The sequence below is a fragment of the Arachis hypogaea genome, chromosome 4 (genome assembly GCF_003086295.3).
Source record: "Arachis hypogaea cultivar Tifrunner chromosome 4, arahy.Tifrunner.gnm2.J5K5, whole genome shotgun sequence".
Classification (NCBI taxonomy): Eukaryota; Viridiplantae; Streptophyta; class Magnoliopsida; order Fabales; family Fabaceae; genus Arachis; species Arachis hypogaea.
In genome coordinates this window covers 29,737,491-29,750,359 of record NC_092039.1, presented here as the reverse complement: position 1 = coordinate 29,750,359, position 12,869 = coordinate 29,737,491, and the positions used below count along the sequence as shown (strand labels likewise).

Below are 12,869 nucleotides of genomic sequence, written 5' to 3'. Positions count from 1 at the left end.
CTATAAGGTGTTGAGGCGGGCGGCTTTGCTCCTAACTCCAATTCAATCTTGTGGTCCACCTTCCTCCTAGGTGGTAGTTGTTTTGGCAACTCGGGAAGCATCACATCCTTATTTTCTTCAAGGACTTCCTTGATTTTGGGAGGAACGTCTTCTCTTTTGGATGTTGACTCCTCTTGTAATAGAGCCAAATATGTAGTCTCTCCCTTCTTGAACCCTTTCTTGAGTTGCATGGCAGATAGTATCGGTGGTCCGCCAACTTTAGAGACTGTAGGGACCATGCATGGAGACCCTTTCTCCATGACGCATACTATGTCGTAGTATGGCATAGGTATTATATTTGCTTTCCTTTGCAAATCGAGTCCGATGACTATTTTAAAATCGTCCATGGGTGCTACTGAGAAATCCACAAGGCCCTTCCAAGAACCAAGAGTCATCTCAACCCCTTTTGCTACTCCCTTAAGGGGTTCACCCTTGGTATTCACGGGTTTGAACCAGCCATTCTTTTCGGTGATCTTCAACCCAAGCCTCTTTGCTTCATCAGGCGTGATGAAGTTGTGTGTAGCACCAGTGTCGATCATAGCCATGACGGGTTTTTCATTGATAAAGGCTTTGACATACATCAAGCCTTTCTTTTCTGCAGTGCTTGCCTCTTTGGCCTTCACAGCATTTATGTGTTGGATAGATCCAACACACTCAGTTACTTGAGTTTGAGCTTCTTGTTCCTCAGCGATAGATGCCAAAGTCCCTAGCTTGGGACAATCCTTCATTTGGTGTGGTCCCTTGCACACGAAGCATCCTCCTTTGGGCACGAAAGCCTTCTTCTTTTCTTCGTACTCTTTCTTTGAAGAGTATTTTCCTTCCTTCTTGGTTGAGAAACTCTTCCCCTTGTCTCCCCCACCTTTAGCAAAACTAGGCTTGGAGGAAGACTTGGGTTTAGAGTCTCCCCTATAATACTCAGTGAGTGATTCGGCCACCACGATGGCCTCATCGACATCCTTAACATTCCTTCTTTGTAGTTCTTGCTTTGCCCAAGGTTGGAGTCCATCAATGAAGAAGAATAATGCATCCTCTGATGCTAAGTTGGGGATTTGAAGCGTGAGAGTAGTAAACTCCTTTACGTAGTCGCTAATCGTACTCTTGTGCTTCAACTCCCTCAACTTCTTCCTTGCTTCATAAACCACATTCTCAGGGAAGAATTGTCTTTTCAATTCCCTTTTGAAATCTTCCCATGTGGCTATGTTGCAAGTACCCTTTCCCATATCTACGCAGTTTCTCCTCCACCACAAAGTAGCATTATCAGAAAGGTAGAGAGCTGCAGTGCGTACCTTTATTGCTTCTTCGACCACCCCTTGGCCTTCGAAGTACCTCTCCATTTGCCATAGGAAGTTCTCCACCTCGCGAGCGTCCCTTACGCCCTTGAACTCCTTTGGCTTGGGGAGATCAATCTTTGTTGTCTCCCTTATAATGGTTGGTCGAGATTTCGCCTCCTCGAACCAAATTCGAACTTCCTCAAATAGCTTTAAGGAACTCACAAGCTTCTCTTCGATTTGGAGCATGCTTTCTTTGAAAGCATCTAATTCTCCCAACACGTGAGCCTCGAGGGTCTCCTTGTCATGTTCTATCCTTTGGAACCACTCATCCATAGAGGATAGAACATTTTCCAACATAGAAACTCTTTCTTCTAAGAAGTTAGAGTCCTTACCTCTAGGCTCACTTAAAGAACGTACCTTCTTGCCTCCCCATTGAGAAGGAATAGTATCCCTTCCCCTTTGTGACTCAACATGCTCCATGGTGATATTTGAAGCCATACCCACAAACCACTTGTGCTCCCTCTCGAACCTTGCTCGGATACCAAGTTGTCACGGCCTTGGACACACTCCAACGCTACCGTGCCGGCACTCGGACTTACTCAACCTCTTGAGCTAAGACCAAGTCAGCCTAACCCTCAATAGTTAGCAAGAAAGCTAAGAATACAAGAGAACACAAGAGAAAGGAAGCTTTGGTAGAAGAACACTTTATTGCTCAAGTGTGGTTACAAACGATTCACACACCCCCAAACTCTAACTCTCACCCCTATTTATAGCCATCCACCTCCTTTAATGGATGGTTAGGATTAAATCTAATCAACGGTCCAGATTAATCATCCAGAACCTTCTTTACAAATATCTATCCTACCACAACTCTCTAAATGTTTCTAGATTATTCCATACCACTCTTTATACTTCTATATACATCTATACTCTTCTAGAATACTCTATGACCTTCCAGAGCATTCTAGAACCTTCTAGAGTATTCCGGAACTTTCTAGGACATTCTAGAACGTTCCGAAACCATCTAGAGTATTCTCAAACACTCCAGAAAACTATACAAACACTGTTAAATCTAACCTTCTAAAAATTTACCGTGACAACTTGCTTAACTAATTACCAATATTTCAATTCTAAAAGTTTAAATTAGCAAGCTGAGTATGATTTCTTATATAATAGTAGTTTTTGCAGTTGCTATCAAACCAATATATAATTGTATTTCATAGATAAAATAGGTTAAAAAATTATAAAAGTTATAAAGGTTGCACAAAGGATAACACGCATTGATATTGTGATTAATTAGTAAGATATGAAAAAAATTGTTAAAGAAAACTTTGCTAAAATCACAATTTAATAATTAAAAAATTATTGAATGATATCATAAAAAAATAATTTAATCATTAAAAAATATTTTAAAAGATATTTTGATAAACAAAATTTAATCACAAAAAATAAAATTTTTGCTAAAAGATTTTTTGTGGAGTTGTTCAAAATAACAAAATATGTATAATCCTCAAGAACAAGTTCAAGTTTATACAAGTAAATTAGTCTAACATAAAATAATCTAAATAATGCATAAGATCTCTGTCGACCAAAACAATGATAAGATTGTGATCACAAGCAAAATTGCCAAGATGTAGTCGGAGTCTCCCTTCTATATGTTCATAGGCACATGATATTTTCATGTAATTCTATGACTAGTGGTCTATATATTGGACCATTATATAAGAAAAACCATTTTGTATTGCAACAACACTGATTGATTTTCCTTTAGAATGAACCGTTAAAGCGGGAACGTAAGTTTAATTATGTGAAAAAACTACCACAATATTCATTTCTTAAATTAATTGTCTCTTTCACCTTTTGAGCATATTAAAAAAATTAAAAGTACTTGAACACACTTTTGGTTAAATACATTAATATTTCAATTAATAAAAAAGTGAAAGAGATAGGTGATTTGAAAAGGAGAGAGTAAGAGAATGGATTTTTTAAATTGTTAAAAAAATTGAGGGAGTAAAGTGTGATTTTTAATTCTTCGTTGCTCTCTCTCTCTCATGTTTTTGTTTGGTCTCACTTATAAGGGTGGCAATGGGTAGGATAGGGTAGGGTTTGGAGTCAACCCTAATCCTACCAGCGGGTTGAGATTTTTATATAAATTCAACCCTATCCTACCCGCTCTTAACTCGCGGGTACCCGATCCTACCCGCGGGTTACAAAAAAAGATGCAATATTATTAGATAACTTGATGATAATTTAAAATAGAATTGATTTTTATGTAAAAAAAAAGTTTATTAAATTATCAATTAATGATCTTCTTTTAATAACTAACGATCTTTTGCATTTAGTGAGAGCGAGGTCTTTGGTTTAACATCTACTTAGAATATATTTTTATATAAGTATATAACATATACATATATAGGGTGCAGGTTGGTCGGGTATGGTTGAGGCTCAACCCGCACCCTACCCGACCCGCACGAAAACCCTACCCGCACCCTATCCTACCCGCTGCGGATTGGGTTGGCAATCCTACCCGACCAGGTGGGATCGGGTTGGGTACCCGCGGATAGGGTACATATTACCACCCTTACTCACTTATAAAATTAATAGTAAGAGATCACACTTTACCTTATCAATTATAAAAAAAAAAAAAATTGAGAGGAACACTTTGTATTAGAAAACTAAAAAATTTAAGTTTTCAAAAATATTTATTGTATAAAAAAGGTATAGAAGTTAGAAAACTTTTTAAGATAAGTAAAGTGCCCTTGACATTGTTAATAACCCTTATCATTTTAATTATTTAACTTTCTCATAAAAAATTTCTCTACAAAGCACTTTAATTAATACTTTTAAGACACTTGTTAATATAGTATCCAATAGTAAATATAAATATTCTCGTTAACTTTAATAGAATAATTAATGTGCAATCTATATAAACTTTTGTTGTATTAAACTGACAAGTAAAATAATAAATTTTTATATTATGGACCACAAAGCCACAAACTAATAGATAAATCGGAAGGTTAATGGAATGTTTGGAACAGACTAAAGAAAAAAAGTGCAATAATTGATATTGACATTCAAGCCACCACCAGGAAAATATTTAAAATGGTATTTGAACTTGCAATCGAGGTAATGTTTAATAGAGGGACAGAGATCAAAAGATTGAGACTGAGAGATAAAAGCTGAGAAATAAAAATTGAAATAAGTGACAGTATTGTGTTTGGTATAAAGTGAAAGACAGAGAACCAAATAAAAATGAAATTCTAATTTAATTTGCACAAAAGATAAAGTTAAAATTAATTAATTAAAATGGAGGTATTTTAGTATAAAATGTTATTCAAAATTTCAGTTTCCGTCCCTAAAAATTTTAGTCCCCCGTATCCCCACTTTTTGGAACTACTGAAATACTGAAATTTTGAAGACAGACAGAAATTTTAATACCAGTCCCTGAGCCAACAAATATGATATTGAGTCACAATCTCTCAATCTCTGTCCCAGTACCTCAAAACAAATGCTACCTTAAAGTCGTCCCTGAACTTACATTAGCCTTAATATTGTCCCTAAATTTAACAAAAGTGATTTACGATTGTCCTTGAAACATTTTTCGAGAAATATTTCTTAATGGCGTGATGACGTGTACGGAGAGACGCCACGGTGGATAGGTAACGGTTATATGACGTGGCTGTTATAACTATTTAACTCAATTTAGTCCTTGAAGTGGTTTATAACCCTAATTCCCAATTTGAGTTCCAGATAGTTGTATCCACCATTAGAAGTCACTCTCTTTCTTCTTCTCTACTTTCCTTCTTCTCCGCCGCATCTCCTTCAACCAAAGCAGCATAATCAAATAGGATGAACCTAAATGACATCCATGCAAATCCAATTTAGCCTCTGATGAATCCCACACCATTACCTCCTCCAAAATCACACAGGAATCTAGTAACTCCTTAACTACTATAGCCTCCCCTCCTTCCAATCTAACATTCAACTCCTCAATCAACAGTGGCAACTCATTCAGTCCCGCCATCATTCTCGTGATTATCGGACAAGAGTTTGATATAGAATTGTAGGTTCTAACTGAGAATGAGATGCCTGAGCTTCTCATCTTCTTAAGCCAGGAAACTATTTCCATGTGCTCACCATGAGTGCTAAAAGTTGAAAGAACCATATTGGTGCAAACAGTGTCAATCTCAAAGCCACCTCTCTTCATTTGATCCACAACTCTCTGCAAATCATGGAACAACCCCAACCTCCCATAACCATACATAATGGACTTCAACTCAAAAGCTAAAGGGTCAATTCCTCCACCGTTGCCTCTCAAATCCTCAACCAAATCCTTGACTTCACAAGGCCTATCCATTGCACACAAACCACATACTCAAAAGCCATGTGTTTTATGTAAACAGAGGAAGAACTACAAAGAAGCTGATTCAGGTAACACTAAGCAACATCAAAATCTTTCTGTGAGCCTCGCGTGGAGTGTGATTCAAGCAACTTACAGTAGAAAAGAGTAAGCTCTTTGTTTCGAGATTCGAATTTGGAAGTGGCTCCAAAGACCAGAGCTTCTGCTTCCTCAGAATGACCCAGTTGATCAAGAAGCGCGACAAGGTTAGAAACAATGGCAGGGTTCCAAGTGAAAACCAGGGAGCTTGGATGATACATGAATAAAGCTACAAAATTTAGGGGAATTAAAAAATAGAGAAAGAAAAAAAGGGTTTAGGGTTTACGGCACCCACAGGGAGAGCGAGAGAAGAGAGGTGAGAAAAGGAGGAGGAAGGAGATAGAAGATGAGAGAGTGTGGATAGAGCAACCGATTTGGGAGACCATTAACGAATTGACGTTTCTATGTTATTTGGGTGCCAAATAAAAAGTGCTGTTGTTTTGGAAGTCTAACATGGCCTCCGTCAATCCAAGTAATCTTTCTATTATCGAAAAATACTTTAGGGACGACCGTGAGTCACTTTTGTTAAATTCAGAAACAATATTGGGGATCAATATAAGTTTAGAAACGATTTTGAGACTCGATTGCAAATTCAATGGCCACTTCGAATATTAACTCAAAAAGAAGCAAAAAGTTACTAACATTTCAATTTTGAAAAAGAAACACTGAGGAGATGGGTGATGGGTCATATACTCATATGTATGGTACTTTTAAAGTGAATGTTATAAAAATCTTGTTACACAAAGCCCAACAAACATAAAGGAACACCATTCGAGATTAGTAGAAAACAAAACGTTTGCTTAGTGCTTACACTATTATCATGTCAAAGTAAGAAATCAACATTTTACAAATAATTTCTATCGAATCTGCATTGATGGAAAGGAAAAAATTGTTTCCCATCTGATATGCAAAGCGCAAGTGTACTTCTGCAGTTTTATGTTGACCTAACTAAGTTGCCATTGGTAAATATTGAATCCAAACATAGAGAACCAAAATTCTTGAGCATTTTTCAATTTCTTGTTCATCTCGTTGATATAAAAAACTTGGGTTGCATCCCAAAAAATTGATCACTTGCCAGATCTCATTGACCAAAATTGATTGCCATATCCATACAATAACTATCCTAAAATAAATCTGCTTTGCCACATTTTCCCCTACTGCTTACGAAATTGTCAATAGGGGGGCAATAATTCTCATGGATACTCCAAAAGAGATCGGCACCAAAAAACTGATTTCATTATCATTTCCTTTCCATTTTCATATGGCATTTGGGGCATATGTATCTGCTAGAGGTTCGTTTTGTCCCCCTTGAATTATATAAATCAAATCTTTAAGTATGAAAGAATACTTTAACGTACCTAACACCCACTACTAATGTTGATATGTGCCATCAGATCAAACTTAATGAAACCAAACCAATTGGAGCTGAGAAAGCTGAATGCTATGTAGTTCAAACGTTAGTTATTTACTTTCCAATAAAACAACTCTTTCAGCAATTCAGCTCCTCATGCAGCTAATCAACAATTTTAGGGACATACCCTTCCCTTTTGAGCTCCTCATACAGCAAATCCATTATGCCATATATATCCGTAGCACTTACGTGCAGACCATCACCAGCATGAAACTCGTGCAATTGATTCTCAATTTCAATCCAGCTACAACCAGGTGTTTTACTCACACCCTTTTGTCTCATCAACAATCTCATCCTTGCTGAATCTTCCAACATTTTTGAATTTGCATATATTTTTGATGAGATGATATAGTTCCCGGAATTTGAAGGATCCAACTCCAGAAGCAGCCGCATAACCCGTTCACCTATATCTACATTTTTCAGCCTTTGACACGCACCATGTAAAGCTCCTAATGTGACCTTATCTGGCTTTTCAGGCATTTTCTCAATGAGATCCCAAGCTTCATACAGATGACCAGCGCGCGCCAAAAGATCAACCATGCAAGAGTAGTGCTCAATTTTTGGCACTAATCCGAACAATGTGCTCATCATATCAAACAATCTATAGCCTTCATCAACCAGGCCTGCATGCACACAAGCAGAGAGCAATGCTACAAATGTTATATCATTGGGACAAGCACCACCACCCTCATCCAACATGCACTGAAATAGTGACAGTGCTTCCTTTGCTTTGCCGTGAGAAGCAAGCGCAGCGATCATTGCATTCCAAGAAACTTCATTTTTCCGTGGCATGTCATTGAAAACTCTCTGTGCACTGTCTAAACTCCCACTTTTAGCATACATGTCAACCAATGCAGTAGCCACAAAGATATCATGTTGAAATCCTCTTTGTGATGCATACTCTTCAATCTGTCTCCCCAAATCCAAAGCCCCAATCGTGGCGCACGCAGACAGCACGGTAGTCAAGGTAATTTTATTTGGAACAATTCCCTCTTCCTTCATGCAATGAAATAAAGAAACTGCTTTATCTGCCATTCCATTTTGAGCATATCTGACATGTATAAATCATAGAATATATGAAAAACATAAAATTGATATATAGGAAAACCAATTAAAAAATTAAGATTCATTCATATTGAAAAAGTGTCTGCAACCATTCTTAAATCTGCTATCCACCCATATAAAAATATTATCATTATATTTGTTTTCATTGCAGTCTACTACGTTATGAAACTATGAAAAGAAATTGAACACGAATGAGAATATAATATACAGATTACAGAATTTGCAGAGAACATAGTTAGGTACCCAGATATCAGAGCATTCCAAGTGATAGCATCTCTTCTAACCATTCCATCAAAGATCCTCCGAGAAGATTCCAAATCCCCACACTTCCCAAACATACTAATCAAAGCAGACCCAACATACGAATTCACCTCCATCCCATTATCCACAACAAACCCATCAACCCACCTCCCCAATTCCAAGTCCCCAATCTCCCCGCACGCCCCGAGCACACTCACTAAGCTCATCTCGTCCGGCACGAACCCCTCCCTCCTCATCTCCCCAAACACCTCCACAGCCTCCCTCGCAAGACCCGCCTTCACGTAGCCAGAGATCATCGAGTTCCACGACACCAAATCCTTATCAGGAATTTCATTAAACACCTTACGTGCAGACCAAGACTGCCCACACCTGGAGTACATCGTAATCAAGGAGTGACAGGTATGGTGATCGGAGCAGAGGCCGAGCCTGAAGGCGGAGGCATGGGCCAAAAGGCCATGGCAGAGGGCCGTTAAGTTAGCACATGAGAGGAAGACGAAGGGGAAGGTGAAGTTGTTAGGCTTAATGGACAAAGCACGCATACGGTAATAGAGTTGGAGGGCAAACGGGTAGTTGTGCCACGTGGCAGCCAGAGCGCGAATCATGATGTTGAAGGCATAGTCGTTGGGGTGAGGAGTGATGTGAGAGAAGAGGTTGAGTGCATAGGGGAAGTTGTTGAGGTGGATGAGCTTCACGAGGAGGTGGTTGGGTTTGTGGAGGTGGTTGACGATCATTTGGGCGTGGACTTGTTGGAGGATGCTGCTGCTGCTGCATTGTTTCAGGAGCTCCAGGAGATGGAATTCCACTGAGTTTGTGGCGGTGCCGATAGTAAGGTGCCGGCGGCAAAACTGCATGTGTCACCCCCACCAAGAGTTGTTTTCCTTTGACGTTTGGATACTACAAATGAACTATGCTTTGTGATATAAGGATTTACTTTGTCCAAAAAATGGATACTTCCATGAATATATTCTGATGTGAAGAAGATGTTCCATATGTTAGATGATTTAATTAAATATATTCTGGTCAAACATGTCAAATTATCTAACGGCTCGTAATATTATCTTTATATGAAGATGTCTTAATGAAATTCTATGTGTACATTTAATTATATAAAACAAAAAGTATATTATGAAAAAACTTTCATATAGGGATTTAATTTTCATGGAGGGTAACTGTCAATATAAAAGAGTATTGTCAAAACGAATTTTCATAGTAGTTACTTGAAAATTATTTAAATATCTTAATTTGATTAAATAATCGTATAAAATTTTTTAAAAGTGTATCAAAATTAAACTCATAAATAATTATATAACAAATCAAAAAGTAAATTACTCGAAACAAAATAAAGGTAATTTATAATTTTTTTTATTTGTATACTGTTATCATATTATGAAAGTGTTAATGATTAATCTTCCTTTTATTAACATGATCAAATGTCTATTATTTTCTCTGTGTTACTAGATAATTGGCTCTTTATGATATAGAATGCAAGAAAAGTTTTTTCAATTCATGCAATGAATAAGAACAAAACTAACTTTAAAAGAAGCACCAAACAATATCAAGATTCTGGAAACCAAACCGCTCTAGCTATTGTTTACTAGTTTACTAATTCAACCGGTTCAACCGTGGTTTAACTAGAATAACTGTTTTATGATAAAATAATAAATAAAATATAAATAAACACACCAAAACATAATTATAGGCTAATATGAACCCAAATTAAAAGTACTGCATCCAGACCTAAAAATTACCAGCAACCCAATAACAAAAAAAAAAGGACAATCTCAATAGCAAGGATCACAACAAGAACAATTTAATAGATTAACAAGAACAAGACCCGAATAGAAAATCTAGCAAACCAATAACAAGAAACAAGGACAATCTCAATCTCAAGGATCACAACAACAACAATTTAGCAAATTAATAATTTGAGAAGAACACAGCAACCCAATAATCTCGAGGACAATAATAGGTACACCACAACAACAATTTAGCAAATAAACAAGAACAAAACCTGAATAGAAAATCCAGCAAATTAAATCAGAGCAACCTAACAATTTAGCAAATTAAGACAACAGCAGCCCAACAATTTAGTAAATTATCAACTTAACAAGTTCAAGAACAGAAAATCACAATAAAAACAAAAAAAATTAAAGACAACAGAACAACAACATAACAGAATCAAGAACTTGATCAACAATCCTAAACCACAGTAATAACAACAATAATTGAAGAAGAAAAATCACAGATTAACCATCCTAAACCAATTAAAACATCAATTACAGTAAAATACCTTCTAGAGTACAGAGGTTGAGGAGCACGGAGGGCTGGACGCGGCAGAACTGGAGAAGAAGTGGCCTGCACTGCCGCGGAACTGGAGAACCCGGCCTGCACCTCCGCGGAACTGGAGCCGCGGAGGGTGGAGCGTCGCGGAACTGGAGCAGAGGAGGGTGGGGAGCGCAGTGGAACTGGAGAAGAGGAGGATGGAGCGTGGCGGAACTGGAGGAGAGAAGGGCTGTAGCGCGGTGGAACAGAGCCGATACGGCGGAACAGCGGTTGCGGGACGGAGGAACGACGCGATAGGGACGGCGGCTTCGAGCAGTGGCGGAGACGAGCGCAATGGAGACAGCGGCTTCGAGCATATGAGACGGCGGCGGTGACCGGCAGTGACGCGGTGATGGCTGGACGGAGCAAGTGATGTGATTTTTATTTTTCTTTTGCAGAGGGAGTGAAGGAGGAGAATTGGAGAGCTCGAGAAGAAGAGACTAGGTTTGCGTTAAGTTTTTTTTAAGTGAACTATCAAAATCGTATTAAAAATCAGGGAAAAGCTCTGCATAGGCTTGTATGCTTTACAAGTTCATTAAACAATAAAATCAAATTACGCGCTGCTCCACGTACGACGCGCTATATCTCTTCTTCTTCTCCTTCTTTTTCGATCGTTCTTTTCTCCTCTTTTCTCACTGGTTTGTTCTTCGTCGTTGACGTTAGTTTCTCCACATACTGTTACGGCACGTTTTCATTGCACCTTCTTCTTCTTATTGCTGCACGTTCTTCTTCCTCTTCCTCTTCTTCTTCTTATTTTCTTTTGTTTCTTGCCTTCTCTTTCTCCTTCTTCATTTACGTGCTTTTCTTTCTGTTTTCTTTCTTCGTTATTCTCGATTTCTATTGTTTTTTGACATCAAGCTCTGAAATCGTTTTTGAAAAAGAAGAAGTAGCAGAAGACGAGGAGGAGAAAGAGAAAGAGTTCTGAATTATGCATGATTTTGGGTGTATTTCTTTAAATCCTTTGGGTGTATTTTCTGTAATCTTTTGGGTGTATTTCTATAATCGTTTGGGTGAATTCCTGTAACCGTTTGGGTGTATTTTCTGTAATCTCTTGGGTGTATTTTATGTAATCGTTTGGGTGTATTTCTGTAATGCTTACCATTTTTTCTGAAATGAAAAATACACCCATAGATATGAGTCAGATACACCCATAGATATCAGTCAGATATCACTCAAATACACCCAAAGGGTTACAGAAAATACACCCAAAGGATTTAAGAAAATACACCCAAAATTCGTTGAAGTACATGCATAATTCAGAACTCTTTCTCTTTCTCCTCCTCATCTTCTGCTGCTTCTTCTTCTTCAAAAACGATTTTACCATGAAAAATCGAAAAAAAACGAGAAAACAGAGAGAAAAGACGTAAATGAAGAAGAATAAGAAGAGGAGGAAAACGAGGAAGAAGAACGTGCAGAAACGAAAGAAAAGGAGAAGAAGAAGAAGAGTAAGAGGAAGAAGAACGTGCAGCAAGAAGAATAAGAAGAATTTCAGAAACCATGAAAATCGAAAAAAAACGAAGAAGAAGAAGAAGAAGAAGAAGAAGAAGAAGAAGAAGAGGAAGAGGAAGAGGAAGAGGAAGAGGAAGAGGAAGAGGAAGAGGAAGAGGAAGAGGAAGAGGAAGAAGAAGAAGGTGAAGAAGAAAAAGAAGAGAAGAAGAAGAAGAAGAAGACGAAGAGGAACCGTTTGAGTGGGGCGCGTGTAGTTACGCTCCATTCAAAGTAAGTTAATGCGCGTGTTAATGAAGTTTGGATTGATAACTTGTAAAACTTGTACGGCCTTTTTACTTGTATGTGTAGCAGACCCCTAAAAATTAATCCTAAAAATCTAATAATAAATAAATTTTTAAAATATTTAAAAACATAACAAAAATAATTAAATATTAAATATATTTTTCAAAAAATTATTTTAGAGATTAGATTTTGATTTAATTTTTGTAAATATTACTAAAAAAAATTATTTTTAAAATTTGATAATTTTATATTGAGCGATTTTTTTTTAGTTAGTATGTATAACCGTAATTTTTTGAAAAAAATAAAAAAATCTAAAGATTATATTTTATTC

General features: G+C 37.4%; 2 protein-coding genes across 4 annotated transcripts; both read right to left on the bottom strand.

Moving 5' to 3' along the window:
- Nucleotides 1-5,076: 5,076 nt before the first annotated feature.
- Nucleotides 5,077-5,667, bottom strand: LOC112794778 (pentatricopeptide repeat-containing protein At2g17033-like). The gene has a single exon (XM_029297588.1). The coding sequence runs from the start codon at nt 5,665-5,667 to the stop codon at nt 5,077-5,079; it is 591 nt and encodes a 196-aa protein (XP_029153421.1).
- Nucleotides 5,668-6,962: 1,295 nt separating this feature from the next.
- On the bottom strand, nt 6,963-11,294 carry LOC112796593 (pentatricopeptide repeat-containing protein At2g34400). 3 transcript variants are annotated; one of them, XM_025839130.3, is made up of 3 exons: nt 10,776-11,294; nt 8,468-9,379; nt 6,963-8,210 (listed from the first exon to the last, which is right to left on the bottom strand). In XM_025839130.3, exons 2-3 carry the CDS (start codon nt 9,334-9,336, stop codon nt 7,262-7,264), a joined length of 1,818 nt encoding a protein of 605 aa, XP_025694915.1. In that variant the 5' UTR covers nt 9,337-9,379; nt 10,776-11,294; the 3' UTR covers nt 6,963-7,261. The 3 variants fall into 3 exon arrangements, with proteins under 3 accessions (XP_025694915.1, XP_025694916.1, XP_025694914.1); XM_025839131.2 differs by having other exon boundaries at nt 8,468-9,390; nt 10,776-11,288; XM_025839129.2 differs by having other exon boundaries at nt 8,468-9,451; nt 10,776-11,260.
- Between the last annotated feature and the right edge of the window lie 1,575 nt (nt 11,295-12,869).